The sequence below is a fragment of the Rutidosis leptorrhynchoides genome, chromosome 6, assembly GCF_046630445.1.
Source record: "Rutidosis leptorrhynchoides isolate AG116_Rl617_1_P2 chromosome 6, CSIRO_AGI_Rlap_v1, whole genome shotgun sequence".
Taxonomy (NCBI): Eukaryota; Viridiplantae; Streptophyta; class Magnoliopsida; order Asterales; family Asteraceae; genus Rutidosis; species Rutidosis leptorrhynchoides.
The window spans coordinates 104329709-104348962 of record NC_092338.1 but is presented as its reverse complement, the minus strand read 5'-3'; the positions used below and the strand labels follow the sequence as shown (position 1 = coordinate 104348962).

The following is a 19254-nucleotide window of genomic DNA, read 5'->3' as shown; positions in this document are numbered from 1 at the left end:
GGTCGGTTATACCACCAAAATGATATATGGTCGGTTATACCACCAAAATGATATATGGTCGGTTATACCACCAGAATGATATAGGTCGGTTATACCACCTGGAAAAATATATGGTCGACACTGTCGCCAAATTTTCATTTATGTTTACTAATATTTATATTTTTGTTATATAACATTTATTTATGATTGCTTACACATGGTCGACACTGTCACCTACTTATCATTTATGTTATATTAAATTTATGTTTAATGTTTATATACTTATGAATATAAATTGACTCTAATTTATCATGATGTTTGTTTTAATTTTTGATAATAGAAAATGTCGAATCTGGAAAAGCTTAAATTTACTCCTTTAGAATCAACTGGAAACAACTACATGCCATGGGTTATAAAAGTAAAAATGCATCTTAAATCAATGGGCATTCTTGAAACCATAAATGAAAACAACACTTGTTCTGAAAAAGAACAAGCTACGGCATGTTGCTTTATTCATCAACATATTGATGAATGCTTACAAAATAATTATGTGACTGTAGAAGATCCCCATGTTTTATGGGAAGGTCTCAAAAGCAGATTCAATAATCAAAGAGAAATTTTACTTCCAGCTGCAATGGAACAATGGAGAACATTAAGGTTCCAAGACTTTAAGAAAGTAAATGAATACAGCTCAGCTCTGTATAATACATGTTCACAACTTAAATTCTGTGGACATGAAATTAGTGATGCAGACATGATGGAGAAAACTTTCTCCACAATGAATGCTGCAAACATCACAGTGCAAAGAAATTTGAGAATGCTAAAGTTCAAAACATATCCTGAACTTAATTCATATCTCTTAGTTGCAGAGCAAAATGATGAGCTATTAATGAAAAATCAGCAATCCCGTCCTACTGGTACACTTGCAATCCCTGAAGCAAATACTGCAAATAATTATAAACAGGGACAAGGACGCGGGCAAGGTCGTGGTTATAATAACCATCACCATCATCATGCCAAAAGCCATAACTATGGTAGAAACCATCCTTATGGTAATGGTAATGGGCGTGGACGTGGTCGTGGTCGTGGCCGTGGTGGTCAAAGAAATAGTAATCCACGAAAATATAAATATCAACCACAAAACAAGCCCATTAAACAAGATGTTGAAGAAAATTCTTCTAAAAATTCTGAAGAATCTTGCTACAGATGTGGTAGAATGGGCCACTGGGCTAATACTTGCCGAACATCTAAACATCTTGTTAAGATGTATCAGGATTCGCTGAAAGGTAAAGAAAAGGAAGTAAATTTTGTGGATAATATTGATCCAACAGTCACTGAGAAACCATCTGATTTATATGAAGATTTCTTGAATGTTTAAGTTGTGTGTCTTTTGAAAAATAAACGATTTAATATCGTCTGTCTTTGTCATTATGTTTGCTAAATGTTTCAGTACTATCTATTTGCGTTTAAAATATTGTGTAATATTAATGTACTCACTATTTATTTCTTATATATGAAGTTCAATATGAATTTTGCTGGAATACAACATCAATCAAGTGGTGGAGATCTCTGTATAGCAGACAGTGGAACTACACACACTATACTTAAATCCGAGAAATATTTTATTGATCTAAAACCAACGGAAGGAACTATACATACAATATCAGGACCTGCTAACTTGATAAAAGGGATAGGAAAGGCAAATTTCATACTACCAAATGGTACAAAATTTTTAATAAATGATGCCTTATTTTCTCCCAAGTCAAGCAGAAATTTATTGAGTTTCTCCGACATATACCTTAACGGGTATGATTATCAGTCAGTGACAACAGAAAATGAGAAATATTTAAGTATCACTGACAAGAGTCATGTGGTTGAAAAACTGCCAAGACTTAGTTCTGGATTACATTATACACATATAAATGTACCAGAAATACATATGGTAGTTAACGAAAAATATATTGATCCTGGTGTATTCAGTTTATGGCATAACAGATTAGGCCATCCAGGATCAACAATGATGAAAAGAATTATTGAATGTACTCATGGACATCCACTAAAGGATAGAAAAATCCATCATGATACAATGGTTCCATGTACATCTTGCTCTCTTGGAAAATTGATAACTAGACCCTCACCACTTAAGGTTGAGAAAGAATCACCAATGTTTCTTGAAAGAATTCAAGGTGATATATGTGGACCAATGCATCCACCATGTGGACCATTTAGATATTTCATGGTTCTAATAGACGCATCTAGCAGATGGTCTCATGTTTGTCTGTTATCAAGCCGTAATGTGGCATTTGCAAAATTTCTTGCCCAAATTATTAAATTGAGAGCTCATTTTCCTGATTACACCATTAAAAGGGTGAGACTTGATAATGCTGGTGAATTTACATCTCAAGCATTTAATGACTATTGCATGTCTATAGGAATTGTTGTTGAACATTCTGTTGCTCATGTGCATACACAAAATGGTTTAGCCGAGTCATTGATTAAACGTTTACAGTTAATCGCTAGACCATTGATAATGAGAACAAAACTCCCTGTATCTATATGGGGTCATGCAATTTTACATGCTGCTGCATTGATTCGCATCAGACCAAGTGCAAGTCATAAATATTCCCCCCTACAACTTGCTTTTGGTCAAGAGCCAAATATTTCCCATCTTAGAACATTTGGTTGTGCAGTGTATGTTCCAATTGCGACACCACAACGTACAAAAATGGGTCCTCAAAGGAGGTTGGGAATATATGTTGGATATGAAACATCTTCAATATTAAGGTATATTGAACCTATGACAGGTGACGTTTTTACAGCACGTTTTGCTGATTGTCATTTTAATGAAACATTGTTCCCTAGATTAGGGGGAGAAATGAAAAATAAAGAAAATGATGTTTCATGGTGTGAACCTCAATTAAAGTATCTTGATCCTCGCACAAAAGAATGCGAGACAGAAGTTCAAAAGATAATGCATATACAAGAACTTGCAAATCAATTGCCTGATGCATTTACAGATACAAAAACGGTGACAAAATCATATATACCAGCAGTAAATACTCCAGCTCGAATTGAAATTCCAAAAGCTGGCAATAACGTCACTCATGAATCTTTGCCACGTCAGAAACGTGGAAGACCAATCGGTTCAAAGGATAAAAATCCTCGAAAAAGAAAATCAGCTGATAATGAAGTAAAAGAAAGTGTTCAAGAAGAACCACAAATCAGTACTCCTACTGCAGAGGAGATTGATGATGTCAATACAGAAATTGCAATCAATTATGCATATTCAAAAATATTATGGAACCGAAATGAAATGAAAAATCTTGATGAGAAATTTTCATTTAATGTTGCATATGACATCATGAATAATGATGATGATCCAGAACCAACATCTATGGTTGAATGTCAAAATAGACATGATTGGGCTCAATGGAAAGAAGCAATACGAGCTGAATTAGAATCACTCAATAAAAGAAAAGTTTTCGGATCCATCATTCTCACTCCTAAAGATTTGAAACCTGTAGGATACAGATGGATTTTTGTCCGAAAAAGAAATGAGAAAAATGAAGTTACAAGGTATAAAGCTAGACTTGTAGCTCAAGGTTTTTCTCAAAGACCGGGAATTGATTATGAAGAAACTTATTCTCCTGTTATGGATGCAATTACTTTTAGGTACTTAATCAGTCTGGCAGTTTCTAAAAATTTAGAAATGCATCTCATGGATGTTGTGACTGCTTATCTATATGGATCACTTGATAGTGATATATATATGAAGATACCTGAAGGATTTAAGGTACCAGAAGCATCAAATGCAAAACCCAAAGAAATGTATTCGATTAAATTACAAAGATCTTTATATGGGTTAAAACAATCGGGACGTATGTGGTATAACCGATTAAGTGATTACTTGATAAGCAAAGGGTATACAAATAATCTTACTTGCCCTTGTGTTTTCATTAAGAAAACAACATCCGGATATGTGATCATAGCTGTTTATGTTGATGATCTTAACATCATAGGTACAAATAAAGAGATCCATGAAGCCATTCAACTTCTAAAGAAAGAATTTGAAATGAAAGATCTCGGAAAAACCAAGTATTGCCTTGGTTTACAAATTGAGCATATGCCTAATGGTTTACTTGTACATCAAACAACATATACTGAAAAGATTTTGAAACGTTTCAATATGGACAAGGCAAAACCATTAAGTACTCCTATGGTTGTTAGATCACTCAATGTTGAAGCTGATCCATTTCGTCCATGTGAAGATCAAGAAGACATTCTTGGACCAGAAGTACCATATCTTAGTGCAATTGGAGCTCTTATGTATCTTACAAATTGTACAAGACCTGACATTTCTTTTGCAGTTAATTTGTTGGCAAGGTTCAGCTCTGCTCCTACCAAAAGACACTGGAATGGGATCAAACACATATTTCGATACCTTCGAGGAACTACTGATTTAGGATTATTTTATTCTAACGAATCAAAACAAGATTTGGTTGGTTATGCAGATGCAGGTTATTTATCTGATCCACATAAAGCTAAATCTCAAACTGGATATGTATTCCTAAATGGAGGTACTGCAATATCATGGCGTTCTCAAAAACAAACACTTGTTGCTACATCGTCAAATCATGCCGAAGTGATTGCATTACATGAAGCTACTCGAGAATGTTTTTGGTTGAGATCAATGACACAACTCATTACTGATTCTTGTGGACTAGAACGCGATAAAAGTCCAACAACTATCTATGAAGATAATGCAGCTTGCATAGCACAGATGAAAGAAGGGTATATCAAAAGTGACCGAACAAAACACATACCACCTAGATTCTTCTCATACACTCAAAATCTCATTAAGGACAACCAGATTGAAATGAGATATGTGCAATCTAGCAAAAACTCTGCTGATCTTTTCACGAAAGCACTTCCAACTGCTATTTTCAGAACACACGTTCATAACATTGGCATGAGACATGTTCAAAAGATGTAACAGCTGAAGCGATGTCTACTTGAGGGGGAGTCAACTCCATGCTGCACTCTTTTTCCCTTAGCTAAAGTTTTTTCCCACTGGGTTTTCTTTAGCAAGGTTTTTAACGAGGCAGTAATTTATAGTTGATCTTCAACAAAATAAAATTGCTATCCAAGGGGGAGTGTTATAATAATAATAATAATAATATAGATATGGATAGTCAATTTTGGTGTATACATATAGTCAATTTTGGTACACAAAGTATGTATTTTTATATTGAGATTTTAGGCTATAAATACTCATGAATGCAAGCATTAAACTTGCACCATTTCTCACACTTACAAAGTGTTTCTTTCTTTCTCTCCATTATCATCTTTGTTCTTACACTTCATTATTAGTATTCTAAATCAAGAATCAAATCACTAAAGGTAGTTATAAGCCTACTGAATTATAACATCAAGAATCAAACCACTAAAGGTAGTTATAAGCCTACTGAATTATAACATCAAGAATCAAACCACTAAAGGTAGTTATAAGCCTACTGAATTATAACAGTCACTTGTATATGTTATATATTTATTTTTTATTATGGTAATTTGACGTGCCAAAAACTGTATCACTAAAAAGAATTTCGTACTCAATTAGTCATTATTTTAGTCTTTTGATTTAACCATATCTAGAAGGAAAGGAATACATCACAGGAGAAAAACAAAAACAAAAAAAAATAAATAAATAAATAAATAAATAAAAGTATAATAAATTTTCCGCTTCAACAATTTGCCGTTTCCGGCCGGCAATCAATTTTGCATATTTCATTAATTAAGAAGGATTTTATTTATTTATTTATTTATTTTTTTTTTTTGGCATTTTTGTGTGGATGATCGAAAGGATCCTCGGCAAATAGACCGGCATTTGGGTTTACACCGTCTTTTTGGTTCTTCCAAACTCAAGTCGTCCAAATCCACCACTTTGTGGCATTTTGGAAGATCCGGCCTCTAAAAATGACAATTGGATCGAGATTTAATCACTTTTGATAATGTAAGATTGGTTTTTAAATATTCCAACTTATATTGAGCCTCCGCCCACAACCGAAAATCAATACCTTCCCACTTCTCCAGTAGCCTTCACCTCAACTTTTGATGATGATAAGTCATCCTTGTCGCGTAAGTAAAATACTTAGATGCATTATTTATTTATTGATCTTTCACAATTCACAACTAAATACTTGCATACATTAAGACGCTCTGCCAAGATTTCTACAGTTCATGAGAAAATAATGCATACAGTTACACAAAGGTATGCAAGCTAAAAAGGTCCTTAAGATATTTGGTTTATGAAAAGTAACTTATAAATCCACGCATAAGGTTTACTTTCAAAAGGGAATAATGCTGGTCCCTCAAAACGAATATCATGTTTCAGTACAAAGCATCAGTATACCGTCAAGCAAGGAACTATATCCTCGACAAATTGCTAAATAAATGAAAACATATGTAACCTTCGTCTCCAAATCCCTAATCAATTGTCTTCATTCATACAAAAAGACTTGTATAAATACATATAACTGGGGAGTCTAGATAAATACATATGTAACCTTCTCATGTACATACTTTCTTAATATTAATGAAATTGGTTGCCTTTCAAAAAAAAAAAAAAATAACTGGGGAGTCTAGACATGTGCCAGAAGAAGGTATAAGATACCAGCAGAAAATGACTTCAACCCAATTACATACGAATTAAGATTTACATATATATTTTATCTCCAACTGATTGAAACAAAAATATTAATATCTTGAAAATTAATGGGTCAAAATTGATCAAAAGTCGCACAACATGTAGTATTAATGCATAATCATCACATTATCCAAAAGCTATTTGTGATATAATAACATGATTGACAAACTGCATATAAGTTGTTACCCAACTCGGCGACATGTGGTTAAAAGTGTCTGTGACTCCTTTTTTAACAATCACAGAGGTTAAACGTTTTGTCCCACTACCCAACCCGCCTATTTTGCCACCTCTAGGTCCTACTTGTTGAATAGCATCCATAACTTAAACAACTCGGTTAAACAAATCTTAACCAGCACAAGCAACTTAGCCTTAACAACCGCAAATAGAGTTCACCAGCACAAGCAACACAGTTGGTCTGTTAGGCGTTAGCAATCTTCAAAATTGAATTGGTATAGGATATATAGGATATATTATCAAATTAAAAGAAGAAGAAAAACTTACATACTTTCAAATCTATCTCTCCAATTGCAGCCAGAACAGAGAGTTGGCCCGCTTTCCCAAAAGTAACATTGTAACTGAAGATGGCTATAAACTAGAAGACAGAAAATAAACATGAAGAGATGTAACGAGACGTAATGTACGTATACCCATATAGAACACTATATAAGAATGTTTTATAGATGAACTAATTTTTATTGAGAACATAATTGTATGTACAAGGGGTATTATTGTCCCCCGAATTTCAAATTCTACAGCCAGAAACTGTGTTTCCTAAGATATAGTGAGGAGAACAAACTAACTTATACGTAAAACAAAAATATTTTTACAGACTAAAGTGCCTATATTAAAAAGTGGCAAAATCCAAACCTTCCACAAAGGTATACCAACTCTTTCAGGCAGTCTGAAAAGAATCTATATCTCAATCACAGGCCGAAAAGTCAACCGAACGGTACATGTTCACTTCTTGACACCAGCAGTTATGTTTCATCTTGTGTAAATGGTATACCAAACATTTTTATACAACATACATTTAAACCATCATATTCAAATCTGACAGGTCATCCATTGGGATCTCAAGTCCCATGAAGTCATCATCTTGTAGTATTTCGTCATCGATGTTCAACCACGAACCTATATCCTCCCCTTGCTCACCTAAAACGTCCATTTCAGGCAGTTGCAGGTGCGAAAAGTCAAGTGGCTCCACCGAGTGATAGTCGTCCTTTACGGTAACTGTATTATTCTTTATATCAAACGAATTTGAGACCGATGATAACGTTCTATGTTGATCGGGAAGCTTTCCCGTTGGACCGTTGTGAGAAGTGGATAACTGACTAGTTTTTAGCTTCGGTTTTGTTTTGTTTTTTCGTTCACCCTTAACGTTACCGGATGTGGGCCGCCCAATTTTTGGGCCTCCGTTTTTAGATAAACCATTCCCTTTACCTTCTCGGTCTCGTCCACTCCTTTTTCCTTTCGCACTATTCAAAATTGTTGTTCCGATGCCTGAAGAAGTAGCAGCAACAACATCATCGAGATATAACTCTCGTTTTTTAACCCTGCTTGACCAGACATCATCTTTACCAGTAGTTTGGTCAGACAAATGGAATGCATCGGTCGAATATACGTCGTGGTTGCTTAACGAGGGGCTTAGAATTGTATCTGATATAACATTTTATAAGATCAAAATTACCATGTGATAAGCACACAAAAAGAAAAAACAATAACAGTTGATAGATGTCTTGAACAATGGCGGATAATAATCCAGTACCTGAAACGCGTTCGCTTGCAGCATCGGGTTGAATGTCATTTAGGTATGATGATCCAGAACGGAACATTTCTTTATATATAGGTTCGGTAAAGCAGCTTTTGCCTGTTTCTTCAAATTCGTGACATTGATCTAGTGTGCGTCTTACAAAAGCTAAAGCAGCTTGCTTGGCCATCTTGCTACCAACACTTTTAGGTGCATGAGGACCCCAACAACTCTAATGAACAATAAAATTACAAACATAAGAAATATTATAATAATAATATTGGGATTCTTATAATAATCCCATGCAAAAATTGATTACAAAGTTTGTCCATAACTTTGTGAGGAACAGAGTTAATAAACTAAAATGAACATGATGCACACTGTGAGATGAGATAAAATACAATTAATAACATACCATATACTTTTGATAAGCCATTGCGATGAGTTTATCAAGACATTGTTGTTCAAATTCCCTACAACAGACAAGTGGCCTTATTAAAATCCTCAAGAACCGAAGTCACTTGCAGCAATAGAAGAAAAATTACTTACTTTTCTTGCAATTCTCTTGCTTCATTTGAGGAATCTAAGAGGTTCTCGAGCAGGATTTGTTCCCGGGAAACCTGTTAATCAGCTAGAGGGTGAGATGAGGATTCAAACTAGTAAATCTATAATGGTGTGAATATGTCAACAACAACAAAATGCTGATGCATCTGTGAATGCATATGAAGCTGTGTAAAACTTCATTGGAACGTGTAGTAACCAAAAACTTTGCTAAATAAAACGCGTGCAGCATGTGTGTGTGTCGTAAAGAACAAACTGCAAGTTTTTTATGACAATACTTGGTAGTAGACGGACTATCAAATCCCATTTTGATTAATTAAGGTTTTCGATCACTGATTATGACCAGGTTCCCCAAGCGGAAGGATCTTGGTTTATTTCAGTTCCCGAGATATAGTAAAACAGGGACTAAAATGTAAGGCAGATGTAGGCTCATGGTACATGATATTTCACAAAAAAAACATCAGCTAGTTCACCCAAACAGAAAACACGCACATGCTTAAACTGGAAATTTGTTCAACATTTAGTTTTTTTAATTTCCCTAGTAGAAATCCTATAAATAGTGGCGCCTAATCAAACTGGAACACTTTTTGAAAACAGGAAGAAGATTTATTGTTCAATTATAGGTAGATGGTCTACATATACAATAATCATTGTTGGTGTAGTCAAGATAACTTTCTAAAAATATATATTGATGTGGGAACTTTTTCAAAAAGATAGTAGAAAAAAACTTATATAACTCGTTACAGTATTATACTGATTATAAGGTGCATTGCAGACTTGAAGTGTAGCTAATAATCAATAATCAAGGGATTTAAAATAAGCTGGCAATATTTCCTAGTAGCTGCAAAAGAATCCTACCTGTTCGCGGTGCTTTTCTTCAAGTCGACAAATTTCTCCACTGATGTCTTCGATCCCGTTATGTGGTGAATCAGGCTGCACAAAATCAGAAGTGTATGCATAAGTAAGAACTGCATTTAAAAGCTTACTAACATATATAACAGACTCATCAATCTAATGAAAATAAAGGCCTTGAATTGAATTTTCATTCTACAAAAAAGGCAAAACGCAAGTCAAAGTGAGATTATGAATGAACCTACCACAAGTTGTGGATACAGTCCAACACTTTGAATCTCTACAAGAAGTCTCTCATTTAATGGCATGTTACCGTACTGATATTCCGACAAGGTCATGCTAGATATTGCCGGATCTGAAAGTACACCGTTGTAAGAATGATCTAGACCAATACCAATTGACGAATCTCGTATCATCATATTATTATAACTTTTTGACTGGATGTGCACTGATTCGTTACAAGATCTTAGCGTAGAATTCTGAAATGGTCGATGATTGAAGACACTGGATTCTATATCTGTTTCAAACTCATAAGCAGATCCAAAAGCATTATACTTTTGGTCATCATTCGCACTGAAGAAAGGTCCCTCGCTTTCTTCTTCGGAGATTAGTGCAGCAAGGAGCCTTTGACAAAGGGGAACTTCCACCGGACTTGCAGTACCCGGTGCAAATTCTGGACTTGGTTCATTACTTTTGCTTTCTATGCCATTAGGAAAAGTACTAGAACTATCAACGTCTAGATATACCGGGTTTATTGTGTTAACGTTCGACTGAGTAATTCCCTGTTAGAGTAACACAAGAAAATTAGAGCAATACACAACGTCTAGTGTTGTCTTTTCATCCTCGAAATGATAAAAAAGAGACATTTAACCATGTTGACTAGGTGATAACTTTTATAAGTTTATTTGCGAGTTAAAAAGCACAACTTAAAATACTTTGTAAAAAGGCAGCAAACGATGAGCAATATATCTCTTTAACATAGAATGAAGACAATAATCTTGCTATAAATCTCAAACCCTAGAAACGAGAACCATCACCTGTTGCTTTAAGTAGTACATGTCCACATCAGATAGAAAACCAAAGAGTGGTTCCATCTGCCTCCAAAATGGACTAGACAAAGCACGACCTGCAACCACCAATCTAGAATCAGAATTACCTAATAATAATGTTCAAACAGATATATTAAGAGATGAAAATAAGAGCAGTACTAGGATTAATAACCGCATTCGCTGCAGCCAGAAGCTCGTCATGTCCATCATCAGAACCAACTAAAAACAAACAATAACAAAGTTCAGATTCAAACGGATAAGGTTTTCCTTGTTCAAGAGTGTGTACATGTGTGTGTGTGTGTGTAATCATGGAAATCTTTATTTGAATAGTCATACCAAGAAAATCTGGTGCAGCATTGATAGTAGTATGCTTTTGACGGGTATAAGCCTTGCGGTCAGAGAGCTTCCTAGTTGGAGGCCTACCTAATTTGCTGTTGACATAATAATACCAGTTTCAATAAAAATACACAAGCAGCATATATAAAGGAAACTGCCAACTAAGAATATGTTATCAACAACAGATAATGTAAAACCTGTCAGACTTGTCAAAACCAAGTCTAGAAGTTCTAAGTTGTTTTGCAGTTCCCATATTCCGAATCTTCTCTACTGTTTGTGTAACAGGTCGAGCAGAACCAAAACCCCGCCCAATTCTGCCTTGTCTACGAATACCATCTTCTGCGTTCACCATCTTATTCTTTTTAGTAGGCGGAACTAAAGGTGACATCTTTTTAACATTCTGTCCAGATTTTTCTTCTATTTCAACAGATTTTTTACCCTTATCCCTAGATCTGATTTCAGCAGCACCCGATTCTTCACTTTCTGATAACGTGGATGAATGGACATGATTGCCCTTTGACTTGAATTGCTGGGGAGAATTGGATGCAAACCGTTTGGCAAACTCGGGCCCACTTTCACTACCAGTGACATCACTGGTATCCAAAGCAGGGATTTCATCACTACTAGTTAATATAGGGACAAGGTTGGTTCTTCGTGCTGCACGTGATATCTTTTGGGGCCTTCGATCAGCCCATTGTGTTACTGGTGGAGATGAAGACCGTGTTGAGGCTGTACGTTTACGATTACTGGACCCCACAGCTCCAGGGTTCTTGTTTGTACCATGAACCAGATCCCAGTCACTGGAAGCAGCAGCTCGTTGAACCACCATTGATGATTTAGGCACCGCACCTGACCCTGACCTTGGACCTCGAGCAGATGCATGCAGTTTTGTGTTAGAGGTAGGGCTACCAGACATGAACTCTTCTCGGACATTGGACCTGGGAATATTCATATTAAAATCTAAACTTAGGATTCAAATCAAGTACTGATAACAGAAATAAGTACAAACTGGATCAAATAAAGAGACAAAGGTGATAATATGATGCAAGTAGGACATTAGATAGGACTATAGCAATGAATATCGTACTTATTAACAGATCTGATAGTTGTCCGTTCCTTATCAGAACTAGTACTCCGATCTCTTTTATCATGATGAAGTGACGTATTCTCCTGTTCAGGCCTTGGGATCGAAGAACGCATTCCCACATTTGCCGGCTGAGTAGGGCCATCGAGTTTTCCACCACCAACGGCTCCATTAGCAGCTCCTGGCCTACATCAAGATATGTATAAGAACTTAAACTTCAAAAATGTACTGTATAACTAACTACCTTCACCTAAATCAACCAGGAGTTAAACATTTGGATGGAAAACAGCATAAAGGTGAGAACTTGATACCTGAACACATGGGAATCATTTAATCTTGCCATTGCATCAGGAATATGCCTTGGATGCATTCCTTGTTTGGGTTCCCTATATCCATCGATAAGTTTTGTTGACATGGAGCTTGAGTTTGGGCTTGAAACCATATCAGCCTTTATACCAGTCCGCTTCTTCTTCATTTTTGCCTTTTCCCAACCATCAGCTACAATGGGCAATACTTGTTCCTCACTTTGAGTAGCGTTGGTGTTCGGGATTCTTATCACTTCTTTATCCCTATCTAGATTCCCAGATGATCTAGCAGGCGTGTTTGGTCGTACATCTGCCTATATTGGCCAAATTTCCAATAAAATTTTTTATCAAAACAACAAATATGAAAAGAAAACTAAGTTGAATCATAAGAAAGAAATGTCAAAGTAGACAGTTGATTTTCTGCCACAATTTATATTATAATGCACAATGACAAATTCAAATTATATACGGATTCGAATGTGTATGTGGTGTGCATATGTGAAATTTTAACTAATATAGTATGCTATATAAACATTCAGAGTATGCATAAGGGTTCCTAAGATGATGTGCAGTTTAAAGGAAGCATACATGTAACTGAAGTTATGTACATAAATAATGAAGTAAACATGCAAAGCCACTAGTATATATAAACAAGAGAGACCAAGATGCAAAATACGAACCCTTTGATCCACCATTGAAGTTCTTGTTCGTTTGTTAGGAATGGCACTTTTAACCCTTTCTTCAACCTTTTGCTGCTCAAAGTCAAAAGCATTTGAACGAGAATGACTTTGGGTACCCATCTTACCAACGCCTGCCCCAATAGGTGCACGATTCACGAGTAAACCACTAGAACGATCACCGGGCAGAGCATCTGGTCGCGATCTCTTCCTTGATGGAATACTTGGAAAACACTTGTTGATCACGGATAACGTCTCACTAAAAACCTTCACCCGTTCCCTAAATAGATTTTAAATAAAATTACAACCATATACAACTGTATCCTAGAATACAGTATATGTAAACAACAGAGATACCTGGCTTTAATGGTAGATTCACGCAGACCGGTCTTTAGTCTTTTAAGATCGTCAGGGGGAGAATTAGGGTTCTTCCCTTTCAAAGAACCAGATGGTGACGCATCTGGTGAACCAACTACAGCACCTGCAAGCCGTCTAAAATCCCCATGTCGGTTAAACTTATGCTCGGTGGCCATTGACTTTGGGTCAAACCGCAAGCATTGAAAAAAGTTGGTCACATCCACTTGTGTAACATTTGAAGTACTTCTTGACATACTTGGAAGGGATGATAAGATGGGATTTTCCATGTTCTCACGAAAACTGGATGATCTGTCCAGTGATGCAGCTGCGTATGATCCTCGCTGCCCAGAATTGTATATAGGCCTATCTGGGCTAACAGATGACAGATCGAATTTACCAGATGATACCATTGCATCAGTTCATAAACAGTCTCTGTCTTACAAGAACAATTGTGCATGACAAGACTGTAGTGTCACGGCACATGGGAGTGAATCCCAACCTTCCAAAAAGTAAAGATAGATAAAACCTAACATTAACAGATATCGTGAAAGCCTCAGATATGAATAGTTCAAATTAAAGTAAAAATTAATTAAAGTAATAGGCTTTTAAATGGTTTCTTGACACTAGCAGAATTTAGAACTTTAATTCTAAGAGTGGAAAAACAAGTCAGCTAAATCATGATGGTATTTGTACATCTCACAATGTGATTACCACTCAGGTATCTCTACTCTAATCACCGGGTACAGCTACAAAAATGCTTCTCTGTTAAACTTAAGATCAGAGCACATCTCATACACTTACAAATATAGTAGTATCCCTTATTTACTCTTGAACATTTTCTACGGTCCCTACCTCTATCTGTGCCTTGGACATCTTTAGAAAATTCTATTCAATTATACATCGCATGAAGATTAAGCATAAATCATTTAGGGGTTCCCGGATGTGCATTAATAGCAAATTTGGTAACCATAGTAATAATATTCTTTATTTACTCAATCTGAAAACACAGGATCTTGACCCACAATGGTGAATGAGAATTTACTACCAATCCACCACCAAAAAACATAGACCCCTACATGGTGCACCGAAAATAAGGATGAAAATTCTGCTTATAGGCATCCAATCCTTCTTCACTTGTAGCTACATTTCAGTTCTCCCAAAGTAGCAAAGACACCTTACATCTAGTTTTTTAAACTTAAAAGCGTAATGAACTGCATCGGCCAGTTACTAAACTTAACTTACCAGCATGCACACGCACATTTTTAGTAATACATGTGCTAATATATCATAAGTACTTCATATAATACCATTGTACCACTCATAACTTGGTAAGCAATCGAATGATCAGGTGATCTTAATAAATTTGCTAATGGCAGTTCGAAAACCAAACCATGATCACTATCAAACTAAATTAACAGCAATCCAGATAATAACAACTTCATATTCATACTATTAATATCTACAATCTACAATCATAATTAATTAATTAATTAATTGATTAGAAATAAATACAACTACTCAGAACAAACAATACAATTACTTTTGATCTCAAATTTAGCTCAACAATTACATATTAAATTCATGTTAATCAATTAAAACAGTTACATAAACTAATCACAGCTAACTAAAAAAAACTAGAATCCAAATCGACGCAATAAAACAGAATCTAATTAGAACATTGAAATTAATTAGCCAAATCAAGATCGAAAACGAAAATACCTTTAGCTGTAAATGCGAATCGCGCGTAAAATCCGTAATTCGAGGGTTTATTAGAAGCTCAATCGACAATTTATTAAATTTAGGGTTAAGTTATTAACAAATTTGGGGATTTAACTAATTTTTTTTAAATTCAATTTTTTGCAAGATTCTAATTCTAATAATTATCAGAATAAGAATACTAGTAATAATAATTACTATGATGATTTATGATTTTATGATTATAAGGTGTATTGTTTATTATTGAGTTTAGGAGATGAATAAAATCGAAGGTTCATCCGAAGCCATGGCAAAGCCTTCCCCCAGTGTAATGATCGGAGATGAGTTGGCTATTCTTGAAATTACGATTTTGCCCATGGGTTGTATTGCATGAAGAGGGTAAAGTACGAGTTTAGAGAAGGGGTGTAATCGGAACTATAAGATTCAAAGTCGGCTTCAACAGCTCAAGCCTGAGTCTGCCTACCTTTTTTTTTTTTTTTTTTTTTTACTTTCTGTTTCCTTTATTTTTTCTCAGTTTAATTAAATTAATGTTACTGTACTTCTTTGGTTATTAACATAAACATGATTCATAAACTGTTTTTTTTAATGGCGATATCGAAATTGAATGCTCTCATTTGTCATTCACACACACGTTAGGAGTAAAGCCAATTCACGACGAAGTTGTCAGTACCATCGAAGGTTGAGAAGACCCACCATATACCTTCTCAAATCGCATTAATGTTGGCAGTAACATCAAATGTTAGAACTCCTTGCTTTGAATGAGAATCGAACTTGAATTGGCAGTACCCCAAGTTGGATCTCACTTTATACCACTCAAGCCAAGCTTCGGTGGTTAAACTGTTTTTTTTTTTTTTTAATAAAAAACAAAGGTAATTATATTATAGATATATTGATCGGTATCATGTTTAGTTGTTAGTTACACGCATGACGAAAGATATGAGTTTACAAACTTGAGAGCTGGGCTCGTGTTGTAACATGATTAACGAGATTCAATTAAGAGTTTTGAGTGAAATAAGACATTAAATTGGCATCAATGATTATTAAACCCCGATTTATATGTTATGGATTCCTCATGTAGCCTGATAGAGGAACATATGTTTGCTCGTAGTTTCTACATAATAAACATGAAAGATATACACTATGATATAAATTCAAGCATGTATTGGTGTTCTATAAAAAGTTGAATATTAAAGGACTTCTGGTTTAGCGGTGTCAATAAGTCTCGTTAATTTTAAGATTATAAGTTCGAGTATCATATGGACAAAAATGAGTGCGTGTGTGTCGTTTTAAATAACTTTTGTTGCAGTTTAATTAGAATAAAATGGTTGTATGTAGTCCTTAATAAACTATGTGAAACACAAGTTAATGATATACAATATCTAGTTGTGAGATTTTCTCCTAAGGGTTTTAATATGAATTTAGGGTTTTAGTAATATACGAGTATGAACAATGTAAGTTACAAGGACATGAGAAAAAGTACGTATTAATAGATGAGAGGTTGAATAAGATATATATGTACTTTAATGAGTAGTGTTTAAGAATGCATCTAAAAAAAAAAAAAACAAAAAACATTATGTTATTTTTATATTATAAAAAACTTTATTACCATGAGAAAAAGCCACTTAATAACAGCATATGGAGCAATAAGGGGTTGTGAGTTGTGACCCTCCAATAAAAATGAAATTTGTAAGCATTACAGCTACGATCATTTAATTTCTAGTCAACTAGTATGAACTAGGTAGACTAAAACGTTGAAAGTTTACTAAATAAGTAATATCAATCAAATATTCACAATTTCTTTTATCTACCGGACATGAAAATAATTTTTAAATCAATTAAATATCAAACGTTTATGTACTCAATCTAGAAATGAATATATGTATATTTTTAATGAACTTAATTTTATAGCATAGCGATAGCGATTTCGATTCCTGAATAAATATGTTTGAGCTCTCTCGCTATGCATGTACATACGTAATTTAAACACATTTAATACACTATAAACACATCACTTCAAATGTTTCCCTACTCATTTCTTTAGACCACTCTTAACAATGACGTAATGTTATGGTATCACGGACTGCCACATCAGCGCCACATTAGCACTTTCTTCCAATCACTAACTAACCACTAACTGCTAACATCCATGACGTACCTATCACACACTCTCACCCTCACACCCACTAAATTAAATAATTATTTACGGGTACAAATAAAAAGGCATTATGTACAACAAATAAATGCATGGCTTCCGTGATCGATTTTGTCATACAACGAAAGAATGAAGAACGATGAAACAATGGCGGAGCAACCACATGTTGTTAATATTGGCGCCATTGAAGGGCATAAACAACCACGGGTTCATTCACGGAATCGATACGACCAGTCTTAGTTCACACATTTATATGTAAATATTGCACTTACATACACACTTACATCAGCCAATACTGCAATGACACATATACATGCATTTATACCTCCTACGACGGTAACTGCGATTAGACAAAATTGTAGTTGACATGACAAGGTTATCCAAAAAATTTGTCTTGTATATATTTCTTGATTCACCATCTCTTATTCGATTCCTAGAGTTCATATGAAGCAAGTAAGATGGGTCGCTGAGCTTCTCTTTCTGAAAATAACTTACTACGAAGTGTGAACTATTATCCCCTTGTATGTATCATGTTGTGCAATATCATAAATGTACAATTGTCTTATTATCTAATTAACACTCAACTTCGCGAAGTCTTTAAAATTACAAAACCTTTCCCACATCGCGTTTGGGGGGGGGGGGGTGTGGGGGGGGGGGGGGGATTTTACCGTTCATGTCCCGTATGGGATTGGTGCGGGTTTCCTTCTGGGCACGCAGTTGCGGCGGGTATAGTAACTGTGTGAGATGATCGTGTGGGTGGTTAAGTTGTGATGCCCCGTACAAAACCATCGTGTACAAATCATCAACAACAGGATCATTACAATGTTAAGTACTATATGCTGTAATAAAAGAAGTTGCATTCACGATAAAAAAGGTGACGTCATAACCGACATCAAATGTTTTACACCAACAGTATGCTTCTACGAATAGCAAGCACGAATAAATGTATGTGACCCTTAGGTCGTTACAAAACATAGTTCAAATGTATTAAAGTTTGAATGCAAGATAAACAGTTCATGCGGTGATAACACTAGAGCAGCGGGTGTCTACGGCAAGACTAGCACAACAGCGGAAGCAAATAACCTTAAGCACCTGAGAAAAACATGCTTAAAAACGTCAACACAAAGGTTGGTGAGCTATAGTTTAAGTATAACATTATGTAAGGTAGGCCGCGAGATTTCAGTGCTACAACGAGCGTTTCAAAACAGTATGATAAAGTATATGTTAACCGTGGGCACTTGGTAACTAACTTAACGTTTATACCCCCTGAAAGTACACTTGGCAAGTGCGTATGTTTACGAAGTATTAAACACCCGTTAAATGCTAGCGCTACTAGCCCGAGTGGGGATGTCAAACCCTGTGGATCCATATCTAAGATTCGCGTTCACCGGTTCAAAAACCAATGACTAAACGTTACCGAGCTAAAGGGAATGTTTCTGCCGTTATATAACCCACACATATATAAAGTTTAAGTACTCGTGCCTAGTATGTAAAACATAAAATCCGCATGTATTCTCAGTTCCCAAAATAAGTTAAAGTAAAAAGGGAATGCTATAACTCACAATGATAAAGTAGCGGTAAAGTATGACTCGGAAAGTAAGCAAGTAATGAAGGTTGTCCAAACGGGTCCTCAACCTAAGTCAAATAGTACTAAGTCAGTAATTCATCCGAATAGGTTTAAAATTACGTAAATAAGGTCTTAAAGGTCATCATCAATCATCATCAAACAAAAGGCG

The 19254-nt window shown here is 35.3% G+C and overlaps 1 protein-coding gene across 2 annotated transcripts; it reads right to left on the bottom strand.

The window, feature by feature from the left end:
- Nucleotides 1-7365: 7365 nt before the first annotated feature.
- LOC139851647 (uncharacterized) lies at nucleotides 7366-15632 on the bottom strand. 2 transcript variants are annotated; one of them, XM_071840743.1, is made up of 15 exons: nucleotides 15370-15632; nucleotides 13651-14176; nucleotides 13297-13573; nucleotides 12623-12930; nucleotides 12315-12497; nucleotides 11425-12165; nucleotides 11228-11322; nucleotides 11051-11110; nucleotides 10880-10968; nucleotides 10088-10624; nucleotides 9849-9923; nucleotides 8979-9049; nucleotides 8845-8902; nucleotides 8448-8661; nucleotides 7366-8338 (listed from the first exon to the last, which is right to left on the bottom strand). In XM_071840743.1, the coding sequence occupies exons 2-15, from the start codon at nucleotides 14058-14060 to the stop codon at nucleotides 7713-7715; spliced, it is 3744 nt and encodes a 1247-aa protein (XP_071696844.1). In that variant the 5' UTR covers nucleotides 14061-14176; nucleotides 15370-15632; the 3' UTR covers nucleotides 7366-7712. The 2 variants fall into 2 exon arrangements, with proteins under 2 accessions (XP_071696844.1, XP_071696845.1); XM_071840744.1 differs by having other exon boundaries at nucleotides 13651-14149.
- Nucleotides 15633-19254: the final 3622 nt, after the last annotated feature.

What these genes read in the sequence shown, in the direction of transcription:
- LOC139851647 (XM_071840743.1), bottom strand. Translation starts at nt 14,060, where the DNA reads ATGGTATCATCTGGTAAATTCGATCTGTCATCTGTTAGCCCAGATAGG. An exon ending in GAATCTACCATTAAAGCCAG is followed by an intron (nt 13,574 to 13,650) that starts GTATCTCTGTTG and finishes AAATCTATTTAG; the next exon opens with GGAACGGGTGAAGGTTTTTA. An exon ending in GGTTTTGACAAGTCTGACAG is followed by an intron (nt 11,323 to 11,424) that starts GTTTTACATTAT and finishes TTATGTCAACAG; the next exon opens with CAAATTAGGTAGGCCTCCAA.